This window comes from Podarcis tiliguerta (assembly GCF_965153285.1).
Source record: "Podarcis tiliguerta genome assembly, chromosome: 6".
NCBI lineage: Eukaryota > Metazoa > Chordata > Lepidosauria > Squamata > Lacertidae > Podarcis > Podarcis tiliguerta.
In genome coordinates this window covers 60,184,442-60,201,903 of record NC_139539.1, presented here as the reverse complement: position 1 = coordinate 60,201,903, position 17,462 = coordinate 60,184,442, and the positions used below count along the sequence as shown (strand labels likewise).

At 42.7% G+C, this 17,462-nt stretch overlaps 1 protein-coding gene across 2 annotated transcripts in view; it reads right to left on the bottom strand.

Annotated features, from left to right (window-relative positions):
- Nucleotides 1–17,462, bottom strand: part of CACHD1 (cache domain containing 1) — a 123,031-nt gene that overhangs the window by 68,983 nt on the left and 36,586 nt on the right. For both annotated transcript variants that reach the window (XM_083447976.1, XM_083447977.1), the window contains exon 2: nucleotides 6,291–6,353. In XM_083447976.1, the coding sequence (XP_083304102.1) occupies nucleotides 6,291–6,353 (63 nt within the window). The remainder of the gene's footprint in view (nucleotides 1–6,290; nucleotides 6,354–17,462) is intronic.

The window sequence follows — 17,462 nt, the reverse complement described above, 5'->3', positions numbered from 1 at the left end:
AGGGTAGTGATAAAGCGGGATATCAAATCCAAACTCTTATTATTATTATTATTATTATTATTATTATTATTATTATTATTATTTCAATAGGGCCGAAGTTCAACTAACTTAAGATGCAACCAACTGAAGACTTATAAGATATGGTAGAAACTCTGCTATATTAGCAGAACCAAGTAAAACTGGCAGAAATTAAGTCACATCAGCACTATTGTGGTGTGTGAGCAGTATGCCAGTATATCTGCTTCACCAGTGCCATTCTGCGGGCATAAAGCTACAGACTGGAGGAGTGGACAGGTTGGAGGAGGACTGAATTCTATACCCTTCAAACCTTCTTCTCATCTGCAACCACAGCTAAATGTTGTGCCATTCAGAGCCAGGGTAAAGAAAATGATCTCTCATAAGAATCAATGGAGCATCCTATGATGTGTTTCCACAGTCAGATTCTGGCTACTAGTTATGTGGAATGTTACAATTCAATCTGAAATAACACACACTGGATACCGTTTTTAAGTAACAGAATAGACCTATTGTCCATTCTTTTTGCCAACTGACTACTTGATCAATAAACCTGAATTCATAGACTATCTACTCAAAAGGGTGAAACCAAACATAATAGCTTGGGATTAGGGAATTCATCTCTTTCCCATAAGCATAGTTTGTAAACATCTTACCTAAATACATCCTTTGAAGTGCCCAGCATTAGTCACTTTTCAAGGACAGAGTACTCAAATGGAATGACAATTGCTATCATGCTAGTTTATGCTAGCCTCCCTAAACATAGAGGCCTCCAGATGTCCTGGGCTACAACTCCAACCAGTTCCTGCCAGAGCAGGCTGGTTTGAGAACATACCACTGATAAAGCAGCTCAATGTATCTAAGATAAGTGAATCACGGAAGGCAATCCACACCAAATGACAACTAACTGTTTTCCATTTGCTTTTTCATATTAAGATACGCAGGCCTCAAACATTCCTCCAAGTGTCAGCTATGGGTTTTCTGTTCAGAATATTCCAGCTACTTCCATGTAGCTTGCCGGGATTGTTAAACCTTTCCTTGTGTGGCCCTGGTATTCTCTCTGGGAAAATAGTGGTTGTTTGCAGGCTACAACTTAGGCTTCCTGGGAATTTGGTCTCCTACCTTAAGGTGTTTTCACATCATTGTTTGCTGGGGGGCTTTAGAGCATACACAGAAGACAGCAAGTGCACAGATAAAACCTTCTGCAACACTGGGGAAAGAAATCAGGTGAATGTGAACAGCAGTGGGAGATACAGTGGTGCCTCGCAAGACGAAAAGAATCCGTTCCGTGAGTCTCTTCGTCTAGCGGTTTTTTCGTCTTGCAAGCAAGCCCATTAGCGGATTAGCGCTATTAGCGGTTTAGCGGCTATTAGCGGCTATTAAAGGCTTAAGGGATTAGCGGATTAGCTGCTAAGAGGCTATTAGCAGCTTAGTGCCTTAGAAAAAGGGGGTGGGGAGCGAAAAAAAATCACATTTTCGTCTTGCGAAGCAAGCCCATAGAGAAATTCGTCCTGCGAAGCACCTCCAAAACGGAAAACCCTTTCGTCTAGCGGGTTTTCCGTCTTGCGAGGCATTCGTCTTGCGGGGCACCACTGTATAAACTTGGAAATGCAGCAGAGGGGAAACCTACTCACAGGGGTTCAAGCTGAGCACAGCCTCAGAGAGACCTTGTAGCTACAAGAGACATCACCTGTTCTGTAAAAGGTATTGATGCTGTGCTTGTGCATAAGAGAAGTGTTTGTGCCATCACAAAACATGGGTAACCCATGGGTGTTATTGGGAGTGATGTGCATTTGATGGGTGATGACAGAATTGCTAGGGATCTTTTCAAATCGTCTTCACAGTTGTTATACTACATCTATCTCCCTCCCTGTAGCTATTGTGTTTTTAGATTGAGCAACAAAGGGTACCAGCTAGTTACACTGGTATAAGTTCCACATAGTGGCTGCCATCTTAGCGGGACCACAGGAATGCCTTGCACACGTGATTAAAACACTGTCATACCCGAAAAATGGGTTCCTATTGCAAAAAATGGGTGTATAAAGAATTTGTATGTTTGCCAAAGGCTCATTGAGAAATGTAAAAAATCAAGTGTGCAGAAAGCAGAAAATAAATGATACCTTCTCTGGTATTTCCACAAAGGAACTTTACCACAGAGCAGTTTTGGATCTGTGTTGTTTTTTAAAAAAGGAGCAAGCTTGTAGTCACTAAAAATATTTTACCCACAGCACCACACTAATCTATCAATGTTTTTCTCAATTTTTTTGTCAAATATATATTGGAGCTCGAAATTGTTGCCCAGTATTTCTAAGCTGTATCTTCCAAAAGCCAATCTTCACATTGAATATTGCCCTGAACAGTAATGGTTAACTAGAGAACTACTGAACTCGGAGAACTACTGAACAATGTCAACATGAGCCTAAGCATGACTAATGGTAATGTAATACACAGCACTTGGCTGATAGCAGTGTACTCCTTGAAGGGTATACCAATTATCTTGATACTCTTCGTGACACTATTATCAATTATCATGTTATCAGTTATCATAGCTCACTGCCACTTAGCCAGCAATGGAAGCCAAGGTGATAAACCTGTTAATTAAAATGAGTATGTGAACACTCATTTATAGCCAGTTCATATGACCTGGTATTATCAACTGCTTCCTCTGACACTAAGTATGCTGAGATGGGTTCAAATAACAAGGAAGGGGATTTAGACTAAACAACAGGAGGAACATCCAGATGCTATGAGCGGAACAGCATCCAAACAGGCCTGCCTTGAGAAGTGATGGATGCATGAGAGGTTTAAGCAGAGACTGGATAGTCAACCATTAGAGATGGCATTGTACTGGATTTGCTGAAGTGGCAGAAGGTTGGACCAGAAGAGCTTTGAGGCCCCTTCCAATTCTATGATTCTAGGAGAACAAGAAGCTCATTGGAGATAGAAAATTGGTGGTAGGTGTTTTTATAACCAAGCAACTGAGAGGGTACTTGCAATTACTGTATCATCACCATCATTGTCACGTCAACTCTCCCTGACAGTATCTTATTTCAGTTTCTAAAATTTGGTCAGACAACTGATTTTTACAAGGCTGGTATAAGCAGCAAGCATTACTCAATAAGTCTCCACCCATGACTACTTACACTGCCAGCCAGCCAAAATCACCCATTTGATGACTGAAAATACTCTTCCTCCCAGGAACTTGGAGGCAGACATGTGTGTTTATCCCATTTAAAGCACAATTCTATACATGTCTATTCAGAAGTAAGCCTCAATGACTTTCAAGTAAGGGTACATATGAAGCAGTGTTAGAAGCTAGGTTAGAAAAGCTAGGAGCCAAATGGCTTTTGGGACCTGGGTTGTGAGCATCAAAACAGAATGTCTAGTCACCACTGGGAGGGGGTGGGGTTGACAACAATTTTAATTTATTATTTTGTTAAGCATGAATTAATACACAATTAACGTTAAGTGACACAATGTTAATATCACATTTTTAGCAGAAATTGTCAATACAAATATATAAAAAATTGTCCAGTAGCACCTTAGAGACCAACTAAGTTTGTTCTTGGTATGGACTTTATTGTGCATGCACACTTCTTCAGATACACTGAAGATAAACTTGTTAATACAAGTTTAATTTGATGTTGACAATAAAAGTATCGGTACCATACTCCAGTTTTCAAAACACTCTACCCTTTATTGTTAAACTCCATATTGTCTATCCTTAACAATTACTTCAAGGCTTCAAAGCACATACATTTCAGTAATCCTTGTGTGTCAGCCAGGCTCAAAAACTGGCACCCAGACTTTTTTAGGTGTTCGCATGGAGAATCTTGAGGTGCAAAATGCACTTGGCGCCTGCTAATTTTGAACCCTGATATGAAAGCAATGCCTGAAAATGACATGTGAAGCTGGTGAGGCCTAGCGAGTCCACCCAAATGATCATTGTGAAGACTTGAACTCTGTTCTCCAGGCCTACGACAGTACTACTAGAACTTACTGGCTATCACTAAATAAACTCTGTTTTAAGTCTGCATATAACAACAAAGAATTTTGGTGCCATTAAGATAAAAGACATTTTTGTATCATGAACTTGGGGGTCAAATCCCACCTCTATAAACTTGGGGGTTATCCTCAGTTGACGTGAATATACACACTGCAAAGTGAGTCCAGAATGCAAGCAATGCACAAGACAGATAAGTCCTATTACTACGCAAAGCACAAATGTGAATGCAATCCAATCCAGAGAGCAAAAGATACTGAGATGCAAACACCTAACCAGAGACAATTAATTTCTGCCGTAGTCACTTTGTCTCTATTCAGCTCAAGGCTGATAGTGTCAAATCTACAAATGAATTCCAACACAGCTGCTTCATACAACTCTCCCTTCAAAACTTTGTGAGGTGTTTTTTTAAAGACGTATGACAACGTTCTTGTCTCACTGAATGACCATGGAGACTTAAATGTTTCCCCGCCAATTTCCATTTTTTATGTTTTGAGAAAGCAGTCTGCTTGCCTAATGGTAATTGGGAAAGGGTACTACTGACACATGACGGGATGCTTGGAAACTTCTCAGCACACCGTCCAAGGGATTCTGGGAAAACAAATTTTGGAAACCCACTGGCTTAGCAGTGAAAGGGATGGACAAGGTATTGCACTTTGCCTGACAACTGTCCACTTCTCCCACCACCAAATATATGTCACATCGTGCCTTAGTAACAATTACAATGGGGCATGTATTCCACATTTACATAGCCAGTGAGGCGTGGTTAGAGGATCCAGCTAGGGCAAGGGAGACCCAGAGACAAATCTCTACTCTGGTATGAAGCTGTTTGGGCCATTCACTTTATCTGAGCCTAGCCTACTCTGCAAGGTTGTGGGAAGGATAAAATGAGGGTGGGGAATAACTATGCACACAGCCCTGAACTCCTTAAAGAAAGGAGTTGGATAAGATAAATACTAAATAAAGAAACACTAAATTTACATTACCAGAAAAATATGGGATGAGAAATGAGGTAAAACTTTTAAATGTTGTTTTTGTTAGTTTAAAAACTAACCTGATATGAAAAAAAGGGTGCTTGTTTTAGATTAAGATTCTAGCCTCTATTCCAGACACAAATGAGAATTAAGTGGCAGCATCTTTCCTTTCCCCACAGAATAATGGAAGATCGATCAACTCTATTTTCCCTTTTAAAAACACTTCTCTTCTCTTCACACTAATGGATAAGAGAGATTTCTCGTGGGGAAAGGAAGGAAAGGGCCTTCTTCTACCGCCACTCTTTCCCCAATAGCCACTAAGCCAGTGGCTCTCTATCTGAGGAACTCTGGGGTTACAGAGAAGCTTCTCAGAGTTCATCTGTGAGAAGATCAATTGTGGCAGACAAACACTGGAATGTAAGCTGGTCTGCAATCAGTACAGTTTCCCCAGAATGTTCAGCTGCATGTGAGATCCAAGTTTTCTAGAGAAAACTTGGTTCACATAGGTTGACACTTCAGCCCAAGAGGCCTAGCTGGAGCGCTGTATGAAAGCAGTACACACCCTAGAACAAGCCCTAGCATGCTTTGGAACATACAGGGACGAGGGGAGTTTAAATCCTTTCTATAAGCATTTCAGAAAGCAGAGGGCCCAATGACCTCCTTGCCAGCTCTAATCAGTGCTGTGTAGAAGGCCATGTAACCCGCCCCTTGTGTTTATCATCAGCCCTGGGATAATTGACGCAGTTGCATCTTCTTTTTGTTTCTTCTGCGGGCTTTTTGCTTCCAAATGGTCCTTCTCTGTGGGCCCACATGGCCCTGCTCATTCCATCATCCTTTGATCTGCTTTCCTCCCCGCAGGCAGAGGACAAGCAAAAGTGCTTCCAGATGAACTGCCTTTGTTTTGTTTTGTCTTATTTACACTTCAGGAGGTTTGAATGCTGTTTTCTCCACTCAGAGAAACTTTACTAGAGAATCCTAGTCTAGTGTGAATGCAGCCATCTACAGGCATCAAGGGGGAGAGAGATGCAGAATGACAGAGTCAAACCTCAATTATCTCTTTTTAAACGGGGGGGGGGGGGGGAGGACGGGACACCATGCAATTCATGAAATAGTAAGCTGCGCTAAAATCTGCCTATGCGAAAATATATCAAACTTCTACTTACATACAAAGAGCATAACTTTAGACATATACAAAGGTACAACAGAAACCAGCTACTGCAGATATAAAATTTTAGGTTGATTACTACTACAGTATAATGTTACTGCCATATAATGCTGATCAGCAAAGGAATTCTTACCTGCTGAACTTCACTTTCTCCATTTGAAATTTTTTCCGTGTACACAAAGGAGTTGAATATCCGCTGTAATAAAATTAAGAAAGATTGATTAGACACATCGGTATAATATCAGTGACTGAGCGTATTTAGGTGAAAAAAGCAGCTACATACGGAACAGGTAATATAAAAGAGAAGATTAAGGATTAAAAGAATTATGGTAATAAGAGACGGAAAAACCACAGCAGTTTCATTAAAAACACATACGCTTCCATAATTAAATTAAACAGATGTTTGTGTTTTGTGGAAATATATAGGATATTGCATCCAGAGTGCCTGACATTGAGTGCAAGTGGTATGAATTTAAAATAGCTATGCTTCACATTTCAAACATGGCTTTCCCCAAATAAAGTAATTGTTTACATATACCATACATTTAATGCAATGCAGCTTTTTCAAAAAGGTTTTTTTTATTAAAAAAAATCTCATTCTAAATTTCATTAGGAGTCTGTCTAGATTTCACTTATACTCAACGGGCTTTGCTTTGGGACTCCTGCGGTGGAAAAGGAGCAGCATTCTGTACCTCCCTTTTCCCACTGTATACATACATGTTGTTGAAGGGAATGGCACGGAAAAAGTGAAGGCTCCTTACGGAGAGACAAAACTAAATTGTTTATATATTACTCACACACATCAGCACACAAACCAGCTCTGCTCGCACCCTCCCTTCTTGCTCACATTCTCCAGTCTATGTCTTGTTGGTCTTCTCCTTTATCTTTCCTACATCTGGGTCAGCAGCAGTGAGGCAGCTAAGAGGTTTTAGAAGTGGATAACCCTTACCTACAAAGCAATGATCAAGGCTTCTACTGGGTTATTGAGAGGAAGCCTATCCAACCTTAGCTCCCAGCCCAGAGACAGGCATCTGCTCAGTCTATCTTTGCCCCCAAAGATCTTAAGAAGGCTTGGCTTGGACAGAAAGGAGACAGTACATAGCTTCCATTGAGCCACAGCCATCAAGGGCCTTCAGTAACCATCTCACTATTGGTGATGGGCTGTTCCCAAAGCAATAGGAAGGGGGATCTTGGACTCAGTGGATGCATGTAACAAGCCAAACATCTCCTGAGCACCATCTATCTTTCCTACTTTAGGGCTGATGGTGGAGAACTGAAGCTGCAGGCAAACACTGACAGGTGAGCAGGAATGCCCATCTGTCAATCACCTGTTGTTGTTGTTGTTGTTGTTGTTCCACTTAATGCCAAAATAGGCTCTAAGCAGTGTTTAAGGGAGGTTGCCAAAACTGCCAATCTGCTAATTGATGGTTACAGCAACCTCTTCTTAAGACACATTTACTGCACCAATCAGCTGGCTGACACTGCCAGCTCCAAAGGAGGTTGTTGTAACAGCTGATCAGCTAATTGGGAGTTACAAGGAGCCCCTTTGAAGTCTGTTTGGAGGAAATGGTTTAGAGTGCAAAGGAGAATTCCCCCCCGCCCCCACAAACATCTGTATACAGAGATTGGTCAAATTAGCAAAGAGTTGTGTACAGAAATTTATTATTCTTATCAGTAGAGAAGTATAGGCAAAGTAACTACATTTGCATCATGACTGCTTTACATAATACATATGCATTTTAAAAGAAAAAAGATTACCGGTACTTCCATGGAAAAAAGGTTATGATCGTTTTCCCCATTTATTTTCTACATTTTCTAAACTTAGAATTTTGTTTTATTCTATAGGCTCCTAAATTTATATTGTTAATATGCCTATATCATGTAACTAAATACCCATATGTACCATTTATTATTCTGTCAAATTATGAATATTCAAAACTACCAACAAAATAGCATGAATACTTATTTTTCATGTCATGTAGAAACACAGTTATTCAAAGAGCTACCATATAGCATGCTTAACCAAGAGTGTGGCTCTTGTCTTCACATAAGTGATAAGAGAATGCAAACCCAATCTGAATTACTTTCATTTTACAATGCTCCCACCTCCTTCTGTAGCTGGTAAGCTAGGAGTGGGGGACCTGTGGTCCTCCAGATGCCCTTGGACTCCAACTCCCATCAACCCCAGACAGCATTGCCAATTGTCAGTGGTTAAGGAAGCTGGAGTCCAGCAGCAAATGGAGGGCTATAGGCTCCTCCTCTCTGCTCTAAGCAGTATAATTACCGTATTTTTCGCTCTATTGGACGCAGTTTTTCCCCTCCAAAAATTGAGGGGAAATGTGTGTGCGTCCTATGGAGCGAATGCAGGCTTGTGCCATAGCCGAGTGCAACCCCTCCGGCAAGGAGAGGCTGCACGGGGCTGAAGGGGAAGGCAAAACAGCGAGCGGAATGGATCCCACTCGCTGCCTTTGCCTTCTCCCATAGCCGCGCGCAACCCCTCTGCAAGGAGAGGCTGCACGGGGCTATGGATTCTTTAGCCCCACGGAGCCTCTCCCGGCAAGGAGAGGCTGCACGGGGCTGAAGGGGAAGGCAAAACAGCGAGCGGGATGGATCCCACTCGCTGCCTTTGCCTTCTCCCATAGCCCCGCGCAACCCCTCCGGCAAGGAGAGGCTGCACAGGGCTATGGAGTCTTTAGCCCCACGCAGCCTCTCCCAGGAGAGAGAGGCTGCACGGGGCTAAAGGGGAAGGCAGAACAGCGAGCGGGATCCATCCTGCTCGCTGCCTTGCCTTCTCCCATAGCTGTGCGCAACCCCTCCGGCAAGGAGAGGCTGCACGGGGCTATGGAGTCTTTAGCCCCACGCAGCCTCTCCCAGGAGAGAGAGGCTGCGCGGGGCTAAAGGGGAAGGCAAAACAGCGAGCGGAATGGATCCCACTCGCTGCCTTTGCCTTCTCCCATAGCCGCGCGCAACCCCTCCGGCAAGGAGAGGCTGCACAGGGCTATGGAGTCTTTAGCCCCGTGCAGCCTCTCCCAGGAGAGAGAGGCTGCACGGGGCTAAAGGGGAAGGCAGAACAGCGAGCGGGATCCATCCTGCTCGCTGCCTTGCCTTCTCCCATAGCTGTGCGCAACCCCTCCGGCAAGGAGAGCTGCACGGGGCTATGGAGTCTTTAGCCCCACGCAGCCTCTCCCAGGAGAGAGAGGCTGCGCGGGGCTAAAGGGGAAGGCAAAACAGCGAGCGGAATGGATCCCACTCGCTGCCTTTGCCTTCTCCCATAGCCGCGCGCAACCCCTCTGCAAGGAGAGGCTGCACGGGGCTATGGATTCTTTAGCCCCACGCAGCCTCTCCCGGCAAGGAGAGGCTGCACGGGGTTAAAGGGGAAGGCAAAACAGCGAGCGGGATGGATCCCACTCGCTGCCTTGCCTTCTCCCATAGCTGTGCGCAACCCCTCCGGCAAGGAGAGGCTGCACGGGGCTATGGAGTCTTTAGCCCCACGCAGCCTCTCCCAGGAGAGAGAGGCTGCGCGGGGCTAAAGGGGAAGGCAAAACAGCGAGCGGAATGGATCCCACTCGCTGCCTTTGCCTTCTCCCATAGCCGCGCGCAACCCCTCTGCAAGGAGAGGCTGCACGGGGCTATGGATTCTTTAGCCCCACGCAGCCTCTCCCGGCAAGGAGAGGCTGCACGGGGTTAAAGGGGAAGGCAAAACAGCGAGCGGGATGGATCCCACTCGCTGCCTTGCCTTCTTCCATAGCTGCGCGCAACCCCTCCGGCAAGGAGAGGCTGCACGGGGCTATGGCTTCTTTAGCCCCACGGAGCCTCTCCCAGGAGGTAGAGGCTGCACGGGGCTGAGGGGGAAGGCAAAACAGCGAGCGGGATCCATCCCGCTTGCTGCTTTGGCTTGTTCCATAGCTGTGCGCAACCCCTCTGGCAGGGAGAGGTTGTGTGCAGCCTGTACGCTGCTCTTTGGGGCTTGGGGGGGGGGAAATATTTTTTTCTTGATTTCCCCCCCCTTAAAACTGGGTGCGCCCTATGGTCCGGTGCGCCCAATGGTGCGAAAAATACGGTATGTGGCACAAAAATACATTTGTGCTTCCTGGTCAGAGGTTTTAGATCAGGGGTTGGCAAGGTTTATCTTGCCTGGGCCGGATCGGTCCCGCAGAGATCTGTCCGTGGGCTGGATTGTGCATGTGCATGAGCGCGTGCGCCCACAATTTCCAGCGTCTGTGTGTGTGCAGGCGCAATTTCCAGCACTGCGGAAGCAGGTCCCCGTGTCACACTGGTTTAGCACAGTGTGCGCGCAAGCGGGAAGCTCAATTAGGGGCGGCTCGTGGGCCAGTCAAATGACCTCCATGGGCCATTTCCAGCCCATGGTCCTTAGGTTGCTGACCCGTTTTAGATAATGCATCTTGTATCATAAAAACTTCATTTACTTGCAAGACCAATCTGTATTAACTGTTATCACAACTGTATAATATGCACTCTTTTGCTCAGGAAACAAATGAGTTACAAATTGGGAAACTCATATTAAATCAATAGTTTAAATCACGATTAAGCTCAACTACTTAAAAAATACATTTCAATTTTAGGCATACAGGCAAAGCCAACAATGAGTTAATTTAAAGAAATATGGGACCAAAGACAAATGGTAAAGAGCATTTTTGGGGGGAAATGGAAAAGGAACAAACCAAGTACAGTACATTTAACTAAGGTGGGAGTGTAACCCACTGCCAACGCACAGCAGTAATTTGATCCTAAGTGTGCCATATGTGTTAATATTAAGATTAAATTGCTTTCCAAGCACCTTATTCTAAAAGATTGTTGACTACTTCGAACAACAAAAGATTCAAAACACTTCATCATATTAATTTTGTTGTCCGGTTTAGTTCTTTGAGCGCCGCACTTTGTGTGCAGTGCTTTACAGAGTTTTAGTTTATTAGTTTATTCAATTTATATACAGTGGTACCTCGGGTCAAAGATGCTTCGGGTTACAGACGCTTCAGGTTACAGACTCCGCTAACCCAGAAACAGTACCTCGGGTTAAGAACTTTGCTTCAGGATGAGAACAGAAATCGTACAGCAGCGGGAGGCCCCATTAGCGAAAGTGGTACCTCAGGTTAAAAACAGTTTCAGGTTAAGAACGGACCTCCAGAACGAATTAAGTTCTTAACCTGAGGTACCACTGAACCACCCTCCATCCAAAAATCACAGAGCTGTAGCAAAAAAGGCGATTCACAGCTAAGGATGCAAGTACCTTATCTGAACTAGATGTAGCATCTAAGCAAATAAAGATATAAGCAGCAGTTTGGCAGGTCAAATTCTATCCTCAGCACTCCTCTTGCCATCATTCAGGGAAGACATATCCTTGGTCACAGAAAACACTGTGGAATAATCTTACGTTTTGTTCCACTGAGCTTATGACTGTCACTTTCCCTTATTCCTTTCCCTCTTGGGGACTTCAGGAATTTAAGAAATTTGAACTCTTAATGCTAAGGCCACCCCTGGAGAGGGCGGCAGTAAATCTTCTGAGTTTACAAGTCCCAGTGAGCCTAAAGGGATTAAAAAGGCAAGATACAACTATTATGAAAAAGCCCAACACTGAAACTTCCTCTCATTCTATCCCCTTTATTAAAAGCTCTGATCAGTTTCTAAGACTACAAACAAACCTTTCCCACCCCACCCAATTTAGAGAAGCTAATTTAACATCAGAAGAAAATACATTAAAGGTGTCATTTTGATGCAAAATGAACTGCATTTTCTTTTCCACTCACAAATTGCTGAGTATCTGGACATCAAAGGAAACAAAGAAATAGCCTCTTCGCTAACACTGAGGTTTCTATCCATAATACGAAGCTAGCCCTTAACCTGAGCTTTTACAGATCTATGAAGAAGCATTAAAAATAATGAATATAGTTAGGAAAAAAGAATACCGATAATCACTTGTTTGGTTACTTAGCTTATGTTTTCAAGTGAGAGTTTGAGTCGAAAAAATAAGTATAAAATTTTCCACTATGAAAATGTTTGCTTCAAATCTTAATTTTTGCTACCTAACAGCAGCACATGAATACTGTGATCATTGAAATGTTCTATCTTCTCTCCCCATGGTTCCTGTAATTAAATGAAGGAAAAATTGTGTGATTGCAAGCAGCATGATTGGAGTTATATGTAGTTGGGCCCTTTGATATGGATAATGCAGTGCAGTTCTGCATGCACTTTGCATCACACACTGTGAAAATGTGGCATACGCGAATTTATCTATACTGTATGTGGAATATCTGACAAATTACCATCATTGATTCGTGTTTAAGCATGAATGGCATATACAAAACTGCTGGGTTTATTTATACATTTATCTGAAGTACTTATAATTCACTCTTCATTGAATATTGTCGATTCCAGAGCGGGGAACAATGAAGTAAAATAATAATATACAGGGGGAAAGCAATAAACAGAATTATAAAATCCATCAAAGTATGTCCAATAAACATCAAACAAATAAACAGCTCCATTATATAGCAAAAAAAACCTAAACTACAACAGTTAGAAATTCCAATTTAACAAAATACGTGGATGAAGAAAACAGGACATTCAATTCACTGAAGAACCAAATGGTCCTATCAACAGTTCCCCCACAGTTTCTTACTTGGTGCAATGAAACCCACTCCCCCGCTCTCAATCAGAGAGAGGGCCCCACTCTGTGCTAACAGACTCTCATTCCAGTCTTTTGAGCACCTTCACTGCCACTCTCGAACCCATCCAGGCTCTCACCATGAGCAGCAAATTGTGAACTCTTAATATTATAACTAACTGTACCATATGTTTTATCAAAATGTAAATCAGCCTAGCAACATAGTACATAGTCAATTAGTTTGTTGTTGATATTTAAAGCTGTAAACAACTTGGGACAAGGACATATAACAGAACTATGTCCCCTGATACAGACCAAGCTAAGCTGTAAGATTTTCTTATGGATGACCTACTGGTCAATTCACAACCAGCAGACTGTCCCTTGGGGACAATGCAAAAGTGGGCTCTCTCAGCGATGGCACCCAGTCTTTGGAATACCAACCCTCGGTCATGAAGTGGTCATCTTAAAACAACTCTCAAAAGCTTAGGTTTATGCAAGTTTGCCTAGACTCTTACCATCTCCTACTTTCTAATTATAGGCTCTTTTTAATATTTTAAAAGTAATGAATTTTTAATGCTCAGTTTTATTAAATGGTGTTCTGCTTTAATTACTTCTATGTAAACCACTTGGAGATGTTCATTACATTAAGCTGTATACAATTTTTATAACTAAATAAATCTGAGAATGCATACTGCTCCATGCATCTGTGCTGATTCTAGATCGCCATTCGCACGGATGGGAGGAAAAGAGGAACAGCAGCTCCTAGCCTGACTAGGCTTATGGCCAAACTACATGTGATCAGATCTAACATTTATTTATTTTTACTTAAAAGCAGCCCCAGTGATGCTATAATTTGCACTGTAGCAGCAGAGCTGGGGGTGGGGAAGAGTCAACCCTTTCCTATGACATTTGACAAAACTAAAGAAAGTACACAAACATACACACAGCTAGCCCTGCAACAGAAACAATAAAATATTTTCCCAATACGGGGCAAAGCACTTCCCCTCCCAACTACAGTTGAAACAAGCAAAGTCTGACCACTCATACCATTCACTTTTCTGCCTTATCCCTTGAATACAGGAAGTGGAGATAAGTCCTTTTCTGAGCCAGTACTGTAATTAAGGCTCATGCTCCCTAGAGAGGTCCTTCTTGGCACCTATATAACTTGGGCACCAATTGAAATTGTTGTATTCTCTTTGGTTTTGGTCCAATTAGTTTTGATGCTTGCTACTGCTGCTCTGAATTGTTATATTTGATCAAACTGTTGTTTTGTTGACTGGTTTTAGTTTTGGTTGATTGCAAAAAAAAAAAGAGACAGGAAGCACTGAGCAAATAAATGTGCTAGTTAGAACCCTTATTTCCACATCCACCTGTATGACTTGCTTTCTGTCTTTTGATGGGGGCCAGAGTTTGCTAAGGAACAGAGGAGGGAGAACAAAAGACAGGGAGCATCTTAACTAGGAAAAGAGGAATCCTGGAGAGGCAGCATGGCTGGACCACTGCAGCACTGCTTAAGAAAGCATATATACCTGTATCTCATGCAAGCATATTTAACCTAGCATCTTCATTAAACAGATTTTCAAACCCTTAGCTGGAATTAGCATTTGGGAGAGAATCTTAGAAACAAAACAAAACCAAAATGGACGGAAAGGAGACTTTGAGAAAGTTTCTCCAGTTCTTAATACCTTTATTACATCAGTCCTTCACTTCCTTTTCGCAGCGACTTATGCCAATCAAACCCTTGCCCAAACATCCCAAAAGGGTGAACAGCAAGTTATTATTACCACAACAGATTATACCAATGTAAGAAGCTGTTCCACTAGGCTCTATTTCTGAAAGAACCTGAGCTGGCAGAGGCTCTCTGCACTCTGCTTTATTTTATTTATAGACGTCAATGGGATAGTGTAATTGCTCAAAGCTATGCTCAGTTACTTGAAGACATCCAAACTGAGACCATTAAAAACGTAGGGGGGAAAGATTGAAGCCCCAACTGGGACACTGTATTTCTAGACATAACCTCTTCGAAACCCCTATTTACCCTGAGTAAAGAAGAGCTGGAAAACTACCAAAAATGTCATCAAGATACTTTTTTTGAAGCCAAAGAAGGGGAGGGGGGGAAGGAAAAAAATTAGTTCCACATGTTAAAACGATTCAGCATTTAGTCTATGTAATTTGACTAACGTTATACTCATGACAATGCGCATGGCAATCTTACAGAAAACTAAAATTGATGTTATGCAACCTCAGAATATAAAGCAGATGGTGGAAATAAACCTCCATACACTATTAATTTTCTTCATCTTGAGCCTGGGAGTAGGGGACAAGGGAAATATATTTACTATAATCTACAATAATAGTAGATAATTATCCAGTGGATTCCTGTATTCTCAATAGAGGTCAAGAGCAGAATGACATAACGGGGTGGGGGGGGGGGGAGAGAAGGGGAGAGCCACACTCAAGAGTCCAAAAATGCCATTATCAAATGGTACAGTGTCCAATTGTAAAAGATAGAGGAGCATTTCCAGTACAAAAGCAATTTTGAAATATACAGTGGTACCTCTGGTTGCGAATAGGATCCGTTCTGGAGCCCCGTTCGCAACCTGAAAGGAATACAACCCGCGTCTGCGCACACATGGGTCGCGATTCACCACTTCTGCGAAAGCGTGTGACGTCATTTTGCACGTCTGGGCATGTGCGAGCGGCGAAACCCGGAAGTAACCCTTTCCAGTACTTCCGGGTCGCCACGGGACGCAACCTGAAAAGGCCCTATTACTTGCAGGTCAATGTAGAGTGGCAGCTAAGCTTAGCATATTGTCCAAGCTCAGTCTTGGTTAAGCTCTCTCCTCCTAGATCACAATCTAAAGCCAAGTTTTGTTCTTTTCTCTTTCGTCAGGACCAGTGCTAGTGGCCAGCTGACGTTTCATAGATCTATAGGCTGGGGCATTTTGCGTAAATTAAGATGGCAAGCAGCAGCCACCAATGGAAGTGAAGCTTCCCATCATGTGGCTCTGTCTTTAAATACCCTATTGGCCTGAAAATAAGCCACACTTTCCCCCCCAATTCCGATTGTAAAAAGCTAAAGTGCGGCTTATATTCGCGACCATACGATATCGCTGCTGAAACAGCTGCCACAAGGGCCGTCGGGAGCACAGGGCAATGGCGCCCGTCACGTTCACGGCTCCCAAGCCTCCCCCAAGGCACCAAATTTTAAAGGTGAGGCTTATATTCGGGTGCGGCTTGTATTCGGGCCAATACGGTAATGTGTTTGTTTCTAGTAGTTATGGCACTAACAATGAGCACAAAGGGAGGCTACCTATGCTGCTCAGCCACCTGAAAGGCTGTTGCTACTGAGGCAAACCAAGGAAGGGAGAGACTCAGTTACATACAGTACTAGCAATTGCTATGGGGTCACATACATGGAACAGCTGCAAAATGCAGATGCCGTCACCTGTACAATTTTTGCAGAAACCAACACAGGTATAAAATGGAAGTATCTCATCTCCACCATCATGAAGCTGTAATTCCTGGTCACCAATGTCTTGCTTTGCACTAGCTGAGTAAGTTGACTTGCCAGTTAACTCACTTTTTTCCCCTCTGTTCCCAAAATATGAGCCAGGAGTAGCTGCTTCGTCATATGAGAAACCATTCTAACACAACTGGGGACTTCTGTTTTGTTCTTCATGGATATTTATTAAAAGACAGAAAACAGGAAAACCCTATCAGAATCTAAGAGGAATGTTGGCCTCAGAAGGATTATGTTCGTGTCGAGAGAGTTTCGTTTCATTCTTGGCGCTGTGTTTCTCTACTTTACAGATCTATCAATCACAAGACAGGCTGCACACTCACAGCTCTAATGGCATGGGATAAGCCTGTGTAATTTCATACTCCACAAGGAAAAAAAGGTCCAATACATGCAATGCTGTATGCACTATAAATCTGATCAGTACAGGCAAAGCTGGAAATATATAGTTTTCACATGCTGGGAGTGCAGTGCATGAGTACATTAAAGTTCTTGTGTTTTCACTGTTTACATAAATAAAAGTGAATCACCCTGAAAGTAAGTTACTGAAGGACGACAAAGAACATTCATTCAATATTTAAGCGAACATTGCTAAAGGTGGCATGCTAAGCAAAGAAAATATAAACAAAACATTGCTGAAAATCAAAGGTTAAAATATAAAGAATTCACAAAATGAACAAACGAATGCTAACTTTGGATTCAAAGTTATACACTTTTAAACTTCAGCACTATCTGTTTTGCAGTAACCCAAGCAAACAAGGAGTACCTTATAGGCTGCTTATATAGATGTATATGGCCCAAGAAGCAGCCTAGGCACAAGGTATTACTCTCTGAACTTATCTAAATGTCTTTCCACATACGAAAAATGACACCGCAGATTTACAATATTGGCAATAGCTATGTGGACACCTCAGAGTCAACCTGGAGTAGTTTCTATTGCACACCTTTGAAAACAAACACCTCATTATTTCCTTTTTTTAAAAAAAAGCTCTCACCACCTTTGGAGTCTTGATATTAACAAATTTATGGTGGCACAAACAGAACAGGGGGAAATGCCTAGAAGTGAAAAAGTTTAAAATGTTTGGAATTCAGCTTCATAAAGAAGAATTTATAATATTCAGTGGGGTAACAGTGTAGTAGGCTATTGCAACAAAACAAGACTA